This window comes from Sciurus carolinensis, chromosome 2, assembly GCF_902686445.1.
Source record: "Sciurus carolinensis chromosome 2, mSciCar1.2, whole genome shotgun sequence".
Classification (NCBI taxonomy): Eukaryota; Metazoa; Chordata; class Mammalia; order Rodentia; family Sciuridae; genus Sciurus; species Sciurus carolinensis.
Window position 1 is genome coordinate 186,195,954 of NC_062214.1, and position 14,139 is coordinate 186,210,092.

Here is a 14,139-nt window from a genome sequence, read left to right on the forward strand (position 1 = left end):
CAGGACCCAAAATCATGTAGTGTTGAGGAAGTATAGACATACAGACCAAGGGAACTAACTGGAACCCAGGGACAGATCCAAACATGTGTGCTCAACTGATTTTTGACAAAAGTATGGAGACAACACAGCAGGGGAACAGAGAGAGTTGGAGCAATGGAAGCTGGGAGATCCATCTGGAAAAAACTAACTTTGACCCTCGTCTCAATACCACATCTGAAAGCTAATTAGCAATGGATCATAGAGTTAAACCTAAGAACTAAAACTACAATACTTCTAGAAAGAAAATATAGGAGAAAAATAATCATAATTCTTAAAGACAGACAGATGCAAAAGACCAGGAGAACTCCGGGTTTGCAGATAGGGGCTTCAGTCTACAAAAGATAGGCTTCTTGTTGGCCTGTCTGGGGATGGTGGGAGAGGGTTTCAATTATTTTGCTATATGGGATTCTCTAGAAATGGTCAGGTAACCATGGGTTGAGTATAATTCTGCCACAATATATCTGTTACTAGGGATATCATGCAGAGCAGCAAATGAACCTGATATAATGGGATATGTGGATAAATAACTTAAATATTGAAAAATCTTATGAGTAAAAATGATTATAGTTCCATATACAGATTGTATCAATTAATTAAAATGCTTATCAAGTATCTTCCTGTGTGTTGGGACATAGGGTAACTACAGTTAAGTGGGAGAGAGAGAATTAAAGAGGCAATGAAAACACAGTAGGACAGCTTCCAGGGCAGTGAGGCTAGAGACACCTAACCCACACTAAGGGGTGTTGGGGAAGGCTTTCTGTAGGAAGTGCCATCTATGTAGGAATCCAAGGCAAAGAGGCAGTGCATATAAAGACCTGGAAATGATCTTAAAATGCACAGTCTGCATAGGAATGAAGTTATTTTGTTACAGCATGTAATCCCAGAAGGCAAGAGATGCATTTGAATTTTATTCCACAGGTACTGGGAAATCCACTTAATGGAGCCTGACTCTGGTGTCAAACCAACCCAAGTCTGCTTCCCACCTGTCAGCTACTGACGGGTCCTCTGAAAAGCATGTCGACTCCTTAAGTAAGCGGGGACACAAAAAATGACGTGGTACCTTTCAGGGTACTGGGAGACCGAACCGAGCTAATAAAGGCCTCGTGTTTAGAAAATGCACGTGAGCTACCACGACACCATCGTCATCGCTGACACCATCACCATCCTCAGAGGAATCCTGAGGTCCTGTGCTCTCTCCATTTCGGGGGAGCTGAAAACCCACCAAGAGTGAGACAAAAGGCAGACCAAGGTGCAGGGGACGCAGCTGTCTTCCTGGTGACAGAGTGGCCAGAAGAGCAACAACCACTCTTGCAAGGCTTTTGCTCCCTGGTTTATATTATGTCAGTCACCCCGGCAGAGCAAACACCTAAAACTGGAAAAGACCAGGGAGCCCTGGAACAGGAAGAGAGCCACTGGAAGTCAGAGAACACAGGCTTCTTCATTCTGGCATGTCCAGTCCAAGGAGAGAAGCAGCTCGGGGGACAGTGCTCCATGCTCACAGTCCTTTGCCCAAATGCCCAGAACCTTTATCCGCCAGGGGCACCCAGCAGGCAGGAGTGGGAAGGAAGCCAGTCCCCACCAGCACCTGCTGGAGACCAGGCACATTGGATGCTCCCTGTTGTGGCCACCTTGGGGGGTGGTGACAGGGAGGTATATGACAATGACTATAAGGAGGGGCTCTGAGCAGCACATACTCGGTTCAAAGACTGCCGCACCATCAGCTCTGTGGCTTTGGGCTCACACCTTAACCTCTCTGTGCCCGTTTCCTGATCAGTAAAGCAGACATAAACACGTTCTGGAGACTGAATCAAGGACACTAGGTGAACTGCTCGACTTGGTGGCCTGCGCACGCTCACAGGCATCTCCGCTGTCATCTCACCATCCTTCCACCTTCCCGCGTCACCTCTCTTATTAATCTATAGGGGTGTCCGGGCGTCCACAGGAGCCTCTCCCTATTACGCTCTTTGTCGTTGGCCCTGACGACGCCTTCACCCACTCTCATGTCTCCCCAGTCATCGATCTGCATTCGCCTCCCAGGACTCTCATGGAAGAAGGGCTCCTGGGCCATTTCCTGAGCCCCACAGACTGCAGGGTGTCGGCTGGCTCACCCAGCGGGTCCCGGGCTTGTTTTCGGATGGGCTGCGACGGCGCGCTGCCTCTCAGTGCTGGCGGTCCTCAGCCCCTCCTTGGCCGCCCTCTCCATGTCGCGATGGCGGATGTGTCTGTGTTTGCTCACTGGCTGCCAGAAGCCAGCGGTGACACTTAACTGTACCCCTGTTTCTTCTCCCTTCTGTCCCCATCCCCGAGTGTCAAGAACGTGGCTCTGAAGAACACGTGGAGCCAGTCCTGAAGTGGTTCCCCTGGGAAAGGTGTCCTGAGACTCACTGCTCGTCACTCTTCAGGTGATGGGGCTCAGCAGGAACCCGCCTCCGTTTTCAGTCCTTGGACTACCAGCACCTGCTCTCCTTCTCTTCCTTTCGCTCTTTTCCTCAAAGTCTATCAAGATACTTCAAGGCCAACACCCTCAAAACTCCAGGTAGGTCAAAGACTTAAGGAAACACACATTTGAAATCAGCTTCCTGCTGACTGATGTCTCGCTAGCAGAGGACTGGTTCAGTCTGCATCCTTATAGGCAAGTTAGACGGTTCAGGGCCCTCAGTTGCTGTGATCAGATGCCTAGGACTTTAGGACTCTGGTGTCCCAATCCCCACTGGCCAACCACAGTCTCTGAAGTTACAGAGTGACTCTAAATGTTCTGACTTTGGCAAGAAAGCAACACTCAGACATAACAACAGCCAAATCAAGCAGTACCGCTCATTACATTACATTACATTACATGTAATGATCTAATGTGATAATGCAATCTTGGGAATCTTAAAAAAAAAGTCTGAGGCACAAGACAAACTTCCCAGGTCACGATGTCACCCTTCAACACTTCCCTAACTCCCCTCTTGATTCAGAGCTTCCTTCATTTTTCACAACTTCTAAAATTAACCTAGGAGTTCCTATGGCTGCCTTTGGAGAGCAGCCCTGGCTAGCTCTGGCAGAGGCCATAAGCTGAGCAGCAGGTGACTCCTATAATCCGTCCCTTTCCTAAAGGTGACCTTCCTACCCTCTGGCTTGGAAGCAGGCTGGGGAGTGGGGGCGGGGGTGGCTGCAGTGGCAGGACACGGTCTGTTTCCTGGTTGCTTTTCCTGTGCTGCACCCCAGTGCCAGGAGGGGTGCATAGACCGGTCCCCGCCCCCTGGTCATTTTGCTGCTTTGTTTATTATCTAGAGTTCATCTCTGGCAAAGTTCCAACTGGGGATTATATAAGTCTTTGAAGATGAGTAATGGTGATCTGGCTTCTCCTACTTAATAACAATTCCTCCACGGGGGTTCAAGATGACTCACAGGGTTGTCACAGGAGAGCTGCAAGCAGGTGCTTAAGGAGATGCCAGGAGCTGAAATTAGTCTACACGGTCACTTCTGGGGGCAGGTGGGGTAGGTGGGTGGATTTGACTCAAAGCATAATCCAGAGCTCAGAGCATAATGAACCAGCCATGCCCTGCATGGACTGCTGGAAGTAGCCTCCCAGGGAGCACGTGGGACTCGAGGGCTCCCCTTACAGAATGTGTCCCATGCTGCAAACGGGTAAAGTCTGGAAGGCTAATGTCACATGCACCGTGGGTGCTGCCGGGGGACAACCTGTTGGAGCCCGAGGTTTTTATCAGCGACACTCTGCTGCCTTACTGAAAGGGAAGCATCCGACTGAAGTGAGAGGTGGTGGGGCCCTCAGGAACTTCAGCCCAAGCAGTGTGGGTGCGTGGGGCTCCCCGGCCAGTGTGGACCCCTGCGAGAGAAAGAAGCTTGCACAGACTGGGTTATCTCCAGCGTCCCGAGTGCCTTCCTTTGTATGACCTGGCCAGCCTCAGACCCTGGACGGTGGCCAGTCTGCCAGAGCTGGCTCTGCACATGCTGAACGAGGGAAGGAGCAGAGGGAAAGATCTAAGTGGCTGCCATCTGCTGACCTGAAGCTGAGTGGCTACAACAAGTGATGACAAAGGAAACACCTTTCCAGCCGCCCAGGCCAGCCTCTAACAGCTGGGAAGGAACAGCACAGAGACCGTGCGGGGAGCTCCCACTCGGACAGGGGCCTCAAGCAGCCTGAGAGGCGAAAAAGGGGTCTATAAATAGCCCTGCGTCAGGAGGCTCTATAAACAGAGTCCTGCCACGCCGCGGCCCCAGGGGATCCAGGCAGGCTCTGGGCAGGCAGGGAACACAGGGAGCTCTCAGGGCCACGCTCCCCAGTTGTGGGTACTGGCAGGAGTCCTGAGCCCCGGCGGGGCCTCTATGCAGGCCGCCGCCACACGCCCCCGTGGCTGGCCACTGACTTTATACACTTTGCCCAGGAATCACGCCTCACTTTTTCTAGGCCTGGGATAACACTGGCAGGGCAGGGAACAGAGGCTTAATTGTTCTAGCTCTGTCACGCTTCTCCTTTAGGAGGCAAAGACTGCCCCAAACCTCAAGGCAAGATACATGAGGCAGCCAAGGCAAGGGGAGGTGGGGGTGGGGGTGGGCGAGGAAGAGCTGGCTCAAAGCTGCGGCCAACTGCTGAAGACAGTTACCTCTGGCTGTGTCCAGCAGAGGTCGAGGAGGGGCCACCTGGCTTTCTTGATGCCTCTTCACTCCCCTCCTGCAGAGTAATAGTTCCTATCTCTAAGGGCTTTACTACCCATCTGCCCTTGACCTCCTAAAGGTCAGATGGGAACATGAACACAAGGACGGTGTCCCTACCTCTCCCCAGTCTTCATGTCTACTTCTGAGCAGCTCCTGCAGAGGGTCTCTCACCATGACCTTTGCAGGCATCCTGGTTCTTCCCTTCTAGGGCCTTGAACCCCCATGTGGTCTGGGCCTTCCTGAAGGCTGTGGATGAACTTCTTACACACTGATAACAGCCAAGGCTTTCTAAGAAAGCCTCCTAAAAATGCTCCTACATCTTCAAAACAGGAATGCTAAGCCTTTAAAGGTCAAATCCAGCATTCCAACACAAAGAGGACTATGGATACCCTGCAAACAGAATCATGTAGTTGGAGGGTTATGGAGAGGTACCTGTAGTCACAAATCCAGTAATACTGGCCTGTCACAGAAGATGCTGAGGATCTGCGGATCCCTCAGTCCCACTGCCTTTTCCAGAATCTCCATCGTACCTCTTACACCCAGCAGGCAGCTCATCAGAAGTGTTTATTTTTAAAGTAATGATCACTTGGTACAGAGGCTGGGTGCTCGGGGAAGGGGCCTCCATCTCACAACGGTTCTGATGAAATCAGTGTTTCCACCAGGATGGGTTATGCAACTTGCTTTTAGAAACCATTTCAGCCTGTAACCTGATTACAATCTGGGCTGTACTTTTTCTACAGTGCCATCTGATAATGGAGGTTTTTTCTTTTTTTTCTTTTTTTGCGTGGTGCTGAGGATTTGAACTGAGGGCCTTAGTGCTTACAAGGCAAGCACTCTACCAACTGAGCTATATCCTCAGCCCATAATGGAGGTTTTTAAGTATATACTTCTCCGAAACATAAAACATCATTTAAAAAGCCATGTTCCAGGAGAACTGCTAAAGTACGTCAGTTAGACATCTGCTTAGAAGTGGTGTCTGCTGGTCCGAGGGACAGGAATGCAGGCAGACTGATTTAGCAATAGAAGAAGGAGAGTTCTGCACCATTAGGAGCAGGGAAGGGTGACCCCAGGAGAAGACCAGGTCTCTCTGAGAATGCCTGGCTGCATCTCTTGGGTCTTTAAAAAGGAATAAAGAAGAACAGAGTCCAATTTCCTAAAGCTGTCAGGAAGGCTGGGAGAAGTGGAAGCTATGAAAGATGGTTTGGGTCCCTGCACTGGTCCAAGATGACATCTGTTGAGGGCTTGGAGATGGGTGCATTCTTGAGGACAAGACTATCCTCTAAAGGTGGGGCAATCCTGTTGCTCAGAAGGCCATGAGGCCCTCAGAAGGCAGAGTGCCCCACCACAGGAATGAGACAGGTCCTGACGACAAGCTGGGTAGACTCTAGTGACCAGATCCGTCTGCTGGGTGTGGCATGGGGTAAACATCCCAAGTCAGGAGGAGGAAGGGGCAGATATCTTCACTTAAGGTCATTTTTCATGGAAGGAGACTTCCAAAAGTTGGCAGTCCAGCTTCAAAGATAAGAAAAACATCGGGGTGGTAGGTAGAAGCGAAGTCCAATAAGGAAAAGAGTCGTCTCAAACTTGACCATGCTCAATGGCCAATAGAAGGTAAAGACAGGAGCCCTGCTTAGCTAAACCAAGGAGGTATCATGGCTCCATTTTCAAGGCTAGTCCAAGACTGGATAGGCCAGACTTTTCAAAATGGCAGCCTGGCATTAATGAAGTCCCAGAAAAGAATGTCTAAAAATGTGTATTGCTTAGCATCAACCTGGAACTGGCCTCACGGAGCATCTCCTACAAACTCGCAGGAATAATTCCTGTAGGAGAAAAGGAAGGTCTCTCTACTGGCACTCAAAACGGGCCTGCTTTTCTTTCCCCATGTTGTAAGCCCTGAAATTATATCAGAACTTTCTCACGTGTGCATTCATTCACGCATGTTCAAGGCTGCATGTCTGTGTGTTTATGCACGTGATCATGCCCTTGTGTAGTTTACAAATTGATGCTACAAGGGAAGGTCTGCTTCAGCGTTAGTTCTTCCTGTGGCCTGGTCTATAAATGAGGAGGACAAGTTCAGAAGCTGTGGTGCCGTAGGCTATAGAAACATCTACTCACAACCTGCTTGTATCTCAGGGGGAGTATTCAAAAGCATCATGGCACTGGCAGCAGCAAAGTCAGGATCTGGAAAAATCAACCAATAAATAACATTACTTACAGCGGGCCAGTGTGTGTGTGTGTGTTCACTCCTGCAAGTTACAGTCTACAGGGAAAAAAAAAGAAATCTGGGAACTAGATGAGCTATCCCAAAGGTGACTTTCTTACCATTTGGATTTGAGAGGAAGAAAACGCATTCTAGAAGGAGATTTAAGGAGCATGTTGGTAGTTGTCCCCCCTCGTCAGAGGAGAACAGTCTCTTCTCATTTTGTGAATGCCGCCATTTGCACTGTGTGTTCCTCTAAGCTGCTGATCTATGCCTTCCCTCAGCCCTTACCCTGCAGTGGAGGAGCAGGAGAGTCGGTGACAATGGCAAGTTCAGCCACGGGAATCTTTAGGAACTGGGGAAAGCTCACAGCATCAAGAGAAAGCGTTAAGTACACCTGCATCGTGTGAGATACAAACAAGACATTTGGTCATTTCCACTTGTCAGCAGAACGCAAGGGACAATTGACCAGGTTATGTGTGTGGACAGCGGTGGTAGAGGCATTAAAAAAAGGCACTTAAAATACAAAGAAAAATTTAAAGTTCTGATGTTGAGGGCACAGTGTTTGCTTCTACATCTATTATTGCTTTTAATATGGGCCAAAAAAAAAAAAAATACTCATCACTTCATTGCTATAATTCTTAATAGGGTTCTGAATCCTTACCAATCCACCAGTTGACAGATGGCAGGTTACACAGAGACAGAGAAAAATATTATCCTTTTATAACTAAATTCATTTTCCTCTGAGAAACAGCAGCGCTGCTGCTATGGAAATGAAGGTCACCATGGCAACAGTAAACAACCCCCAAGAATGGTCACTGAATAGGCTGAAAAGAACATCTGCCCCAGCGCAGCGTCCCAGCTGCCCTGGGGCGAAATTCGCTAATAGTGCGGTGATGCCCCGTGACAGAGGCTGCCGCCTGTGCCCTGTCCAAATAAATGAAGTGTGCAATTGAAGTCGACATCAAAATGCCTGCCCTTGCAGATTACCGCCTCCGTGTCCGCTAAACCAGTGACTAATGATGGGGGAGACGGGTGGGAGGGGGGGGTCCGCGCTTGTCAGTTTTTGTACAAATTACATACCAAAAAATTCAATTTACTACTAATGGCTCCATGGCACTTTATTTTGGGTATTATGTGAGAAAATTACTTTTTTACTGTTTTAAAAAGTACATTTTTCATACTTTATATGTGCAGTTTAATTCCAAGGGAGTAATGCGATGCGGTATAAAGCCCCACGAGCGATTAATAACACGGATGACGCTGGCTGCAGAAGACAAAGTCTCGAAACGAAGTAAAGGGACTTGACTCTGCGGGCCTTTTTTAAAACTCTGCCTGCAGGAGGCCTGTTAGTTACACTCCATAATGGAGTACAAGTTTACTTTAATAAGTATATTGTGTGAGAAACAGGTAAACGAACTTAGTTGGCAACTCCTGAGGTGAAATTCCTAAAACAGTTGCCTTCCCTATTAAAAAATACCCCCCCAATACGCATACGTAGGGAGACTGCCTAACTGAAAAGCGCAGAGCCAGCCTGCTCCCAGGCCTCCCACCGCCCGCCTCCCTGCATCTCCCCATAGGTCCTGTTGAGGAAGCAGGACTCAGACTCTCAGGAGGGTTGCTGGCCCATGAGCTGTGAGGCACAAGCTCCGAGGCTTCTTCTTCCTCCTCCCTTCAGGAAGGAGCCAAGAAAACAAGGTGTTTCTTCTCACCAAACCATGGTTCTGTGCCATCTCTGGGAATTCGAATGCGACAGGTGACCTGCAACTGGCTTGACTAGATGGCCCCACCTCCCCAGGTGACCAGGAAGTTCCCTGGCTAAGAGGAAATGCATTGAGAAGTCAGGAGCCTCTCCTATGTATTTTGCTAGCAAATGAAAGCTCTGTATTCTTCAAAAACACACTGGACCATGGGAGGAAGCCTGAAGGCCACAGATTAACAGATGTCACAATGAAAGAAAGAGAAAGAGAAGCTTCGAGGAAGAGTACTATCAACACTCACAGGATTTCTGGAGAACAGAAGCTTGGGGAGCCCCTCAGACCCATACCACAATCCCCTATGTGGCCCATATCACCCAAGCCATGCCAAACAGACACACAAAGCGCAGGCTGCTGAAAGATAAGCTCCATCTTTCCTTCTAACTGGACTCGCCATGCCCCACGGCTCCACAGAGAACAATGATGATGCCGCCATGATACTTGGGCCAGTCTCCAGGCACTCTGGGTGAGTGTACCACACCGTCTTCTCATGATCTCGTTCATGGTGCTTTCCTAAGGCCCCACCTTCTATTCTGAAAGACCCAAGTCCTGATGCAGACAATGGAAGGAGGGCAAGCCATGGCAATCTCCCCTGGGACATCCTGGCACAGAAATTGGCAAACAAGAACTGCATGTGGTGTGTGATCACGCACGCCTACCCTACAGTGACAGCCCTTCCACAGGGGGTTACAGTGAGTGCCATCCTTTAAAAAGAATCAGTTTTATTGAGTGATGATTTAGATCAATAAAATACACCCATTTCAAATGTATAGTTAAGAATTCTGAGAAATTTTATACCACCAGAATCAAGATGAAGAGTGCAACAAAGAGACACATTTCCATCATACCCAAAAGTTTCCTGGTACCCCACTACAAAGACCTATCCCTGCCTTAGGCAAACCACTATTTTGCTGTTATAAACCTATGATATGATGTCAGCAGTTAATTTTTTACAATTATCATTGGATAGTATTCCACTGAATGGACATACCACAGTTGGTTTATCCAGTCACTTGTAGATTGACATTTGACTTGTTTCCAAATGTAGATATTATTTTAAAAAGCTGCTCTGAACTTTTGTACCAGGCTTCCAGGACACGCTTTCATTTTTCTTGAGTAACTGCTACAAGACTATGCTTACAGAGAATTGCTAAACCATTCTCCAAAGGTTTATCTCACAGTGTGTGAGATAAGAGGTTATAGTTGTTCCATAGTTTTGCCAACACTTGAAATTGTCAATCTTTCAAAATTTTCACCATCTAATGACTGTACTGTACTGCATTTAACTGGTTTTCATTTATATTTCCCTAATAACAAGTTATGTTGAGCATCTTTTTATGTGCTTAGCTGTCATTTGTGTATCTTCTTACAGGAAAAGTTGGCTTGAGTCTTATGTCTTTTTTTTTTTTTAATGTCTGTTTTTTAAACTGGGTTGTTTGATTTAATATTCAGCTGCAACGTTTCTTCAAATATTCTGTGTGTGTGTGTGTGTGTGTGTGTGTGTGTGTGTGTATATTTGGAATTCATATAAATATTCATTTGTGGCTTATTCAGTTTCTCAATAGTACATTTTAGTAAGCAGAAACCTTTAATACTTAATGAAGTTCAATTTACCAATTTGTTCTTTTTTTTTTTTAATTTTTTGATGGACCTTTATTTTCTTTATTTATTTGTATGCAGTGCTGAGATTCGAACCCAGTGCCTCACACATGCTAGGCAAGTGCTCTACCACTGAGCCACAACCCAGTCCTCCAGTTTGTTCTTTTACGGCTTAACGTCTTTGTGTCTTCACTAAGGAATCATAGCCTACCTCAAGATTGCAAAGTCTGCTTTTGCTAAGTGACATCTTTTGTTTTCATTCCTTAGTGTACTTAATATAATGTTATCTGGGTTCAATACCCACAATTACAGATGAATGAAAATGGAAGTAATCAACAGACCTCTTTCCTCATCCAGGAAGCTAAGCACCAATCTCCTAGATTTGTTCAGGTCAATACCAGAAGGCCTTTCTTGGGCTCCTGGTGTGACACACCTGTACCCTTGTCCCACCCTGACACCCTGTGTGTGCTGTAGTCCTCAGAGTGACAATCTCCCTTCTCTCCTACCCAAAGAGTTGCTACAATGTCTATTCTTACACATTATTAAAAGGCCTAAGTTTCTCCTCATTACTTTAATGATCATGAAAGTAATGCCTATTAAACATAAAAAAACATATTCCAGGTTGATATTATTTGAGAAATAAATGCCTTCTCCATGGACCCACTTCCAGACTTATATTTTCTTCTATATATGTCCAAAAATTGTCTGTGCAAAAAAAAGCATTTCTGTATATTCACTGTAATACCAACATACACACATTTACACTTGGGCACACAAATTTAATTTTTAGAAAACAGGTTTACCCCCTAGCTACAGTTTTGCTAAGCTTTCAGTTTCCCATCATTTGAAATTCCTGAATGGACAATCCCAGAAGTAAATAATTCATGTCTTTTATTACAGTACATTTGTTATAATTATTCCATTTTGCTTTTAGCTATTGTTGTTAATATTTTACAGCGATTAACTTATAAATTAAGCTTTGTCACAGGTATGTTTTGGGAAACAAAAACAAAAAAACAGCAGATATAGGAGCCAGTACATCTGTGGTTTTAGGCATCTATTCAGGGTCATGATCCCTTGAGATTAAGGGGGAAAATAGTTTTCTGAAATTTCTTCAAAATTATTTTCACTTAAGCTGGGCACAGTGGCACACACCTATAATCCCCATGACTTGGGAGGCTGAGGCAGGAGGATCACAAGTCTTAAGCCAGCCTCAGCAACCAATTGAGAACCTAAGCAATTTAGTGAGACCCTGTCCCCCACCCCCCCCCCCAAAAAAAAAAAGAGAAAGAAAGAAAGAAAGAAAGGGAAAGAAAGAGGTGTGTGTGTTGCAGGGGTGGGCGGAGCTGGGGATGTGGTTCAGTTCAAGTCCTACTACAAGAAGTCCACCCCCCATTTGATAACAAATGTTGGCAAACCTTCCATATTATTATAACCATTTAAAGTTTTTCTAGGGTGACACTTTGTGGACAAAAACATGCCGTGCTGTTTGTGTGCACATTCTCTTTTCTTTAGATGATAAATTTACCAAAAGGCAGAAACAAAAATTTGAGCTGACAGTGGAACCTGGGCCCAAGGACACTGCACCTCCACAGACCTGGGGCCTGAAGACATGGCCTCTACCCAGTCCTTCCAGCTGCTTCCTTCAGCCCCTCCTACGAAGACCGGCATGTCTCCAGTGGTTCCGTCCTCTGCCCTCCACTGCCTCTCTCTCTGGGGCTCAGCCTCACTGCCCACCTTGGGTCATAAGCTATTTTCATGAGCATAATCTGGGTCTTCCTAAAACCTCTCTGATCAGGACAGCCTAGTGGAGGTTTTCCCTTGGGGTAGCAGAGGTACCTTCTGAGAGAAGCCCCATTTTTGGTAGAATGCTTTAACAGAGGACAACTTGTTTTGCAGCTTTTGGGCAGGATGCATTTTTGGGACAGGGGAGCTTGTTTGGGGATGAGGGCTGCTTCTGCCTCGCAGGCATGGCGGCTGATTCCCAAGGACTCATCCCTCTAGGGGAGGGCAGCGATGGACTGAAGGGTTGTCCCTGGGCATAAAGGGTGGTCCACTAGCCACCTCCCCTGATGGTTCAATCTGGTTTCAGATCAGAAAAGAGGAAGGTGTTTTGCCCAGGAGCTCTTTCTAGGAATGAAGATCCATTTGGCAGGAGTGTCCTCTGTGTTGTATTCTGGGGAGCCAGAGTGGGGCCCAGGGGTGCAGGAGAATAAGGAAGCATTGCCCCTTTCATCTTGGATAGGTGGTTCCTCCCACCAGTACCCAACTTGGCACCCTAGTCCCGGAGGCCAAGTCACTTCCTCTGGGTTGATTGAGTATAACATGCAGCACGCTGTCATGGGTGCTTAATAGAGCCACGACCATCATCAACACTGAGCCAATCTCAAATCCTGTATTAAGAAATTCCTCTGCTCCTGCTTCAGTGACAATGTTCCTTCTCCTCTGGACTGGCTCCCAGTGGCCCATTTCAATTTTCATCTTTAATGCAGTTGTCTTATCACATTGCCTCTTCCCTGGAGTACAAGACTGAAAAACAGCCATACCCTTTAAAGATGTTTCCAAATCCTCTCCTCTTCTTTCAATGTACACACACAACGATAATATGCGACAGTGAGAGAAGCAGGTGACAAAGTTTCCAGAATCGATGATTCAGCTATTTGGATTAAGAAAAATATTCAGCCTCATTTTCCCCACGTGTGGAAATGGTTCTTTAGTAAAGGAGGAGGCTTTTCCTCTTTGTGTAGGATGAGAAAAATGCTAGACTAGTCAGGAGGATTTGGGGTTCAAGTTCCACATCTGCTAATTAACATCAGACTTTCATTTTGCTGGGCCTGAGTTCACTCCTTCTAAAAAGGCGACAGATTTGAGAGGGGCCACATTGGTTTTTCGTTTCCTTCCATAACTCTAATGTTCCTTGACTATTTCTTCCCTTTCTGATTTGTGGCTGCCAGGATTAAGGACTCCAAGGGGCACCTACCAAATGGGTCATCTGCTCCAGAGCCTCCAGAGGCAGCTAACACTCTTACTAAGGTTGGGAGAATACACTCCTGTCCCTGGAAAACTGTGGCCCGTCACGACGGGCACCTGCAGATCCACTTCAGAGCAATCCATCCAGGTTGGCACAGGTATTTTGTGGGTTCCTGGTATGACTTCTGTCTGCATTCACTTTGGGATCTTGTACCAGAGAGAAATGACATGAACTAAGAATAGGAAAGCCAGCAGGAAGTCCCTGGTTTAATTTTCACAGACCTGTCTCAAAAAATGTGAGCAATGTCCTTGGCATTTGAGTTGACTGGCTCAGCAAAATGATGACAAGAGAACAGTTCCCGTATGGAAGACCCAGGAACGGCAACCATTACTGCTCAGAAATCATTTAGTTTTCCATAGGAAAAATGTGTTTCTTTCTCTCTTTGCTCCCCTTTACATAGGAAGCATTGTACAGGATGATGAAATAACTGAATAAAAATGATTTAAGAAACAAAAGAATTAAATGACGATACACACTCAGATGGAAATTTTCAGATATAAGAACACAGGAACACTAAGCACATGCACTTGCTAAGATGCTCATGTTCTCTCCCACGATCTCCCCTAGCTATGGTAGGACAGCTCCTCCTTGCCCACATGTTTGCTGCTGTGGCCCCAGTACCTGGTCCAGTGTTCAGAACCTCATGGGGTGCAGAAAAATAAAAACAAATATGAATAAATGAATAAATGAATAGGTAGCTCATCCAATCTGCTGCTCAGCTGAATCTATCAGAAGCTCAGCACTCAGCTGGGAGAGATGTGTCTGATGACTTCAGGGTATAAAGTCAACCCTAGGTGACACTGAGTATTTTTAAAAAATTGTTCAGGGAATTCTGATACATGGAAAGATGA

The 14,139-nt window shown here is 46.6% G+C and overlaps 1 protein-coding gene across 5 annotated transcripts in view; it reads right to left on the reverse strand.

The window, feature by feature from the left end:
- Foxn3 (forkhead box N3) overlaps positions 1 to 14,139 on the reverse strand; it is a 380,976-nt gene that overhangs the window by 19,979 nt on the left and 346,858 nt on the right. For 4 of the 5 annotated variants that reach the window (XM_047537211.1, XM_047537212.1, XM_047537210.1 and 1 more), the window contains one exon: positions 6,817 to 6,882. The exons of the other annotated variant lie outside the window; for it this stretch is intronic. In XM_047537211.1, the coding sequence (XP_047393167.1) occupies positions 6,817 to 6,882 (66 nt within the window). The remainder of the gene's footprint in view (positions 1 to 6,816; positions 6,883 to 14,139) is intronic. 5 annotated transcript variants of the gene reach the window in all.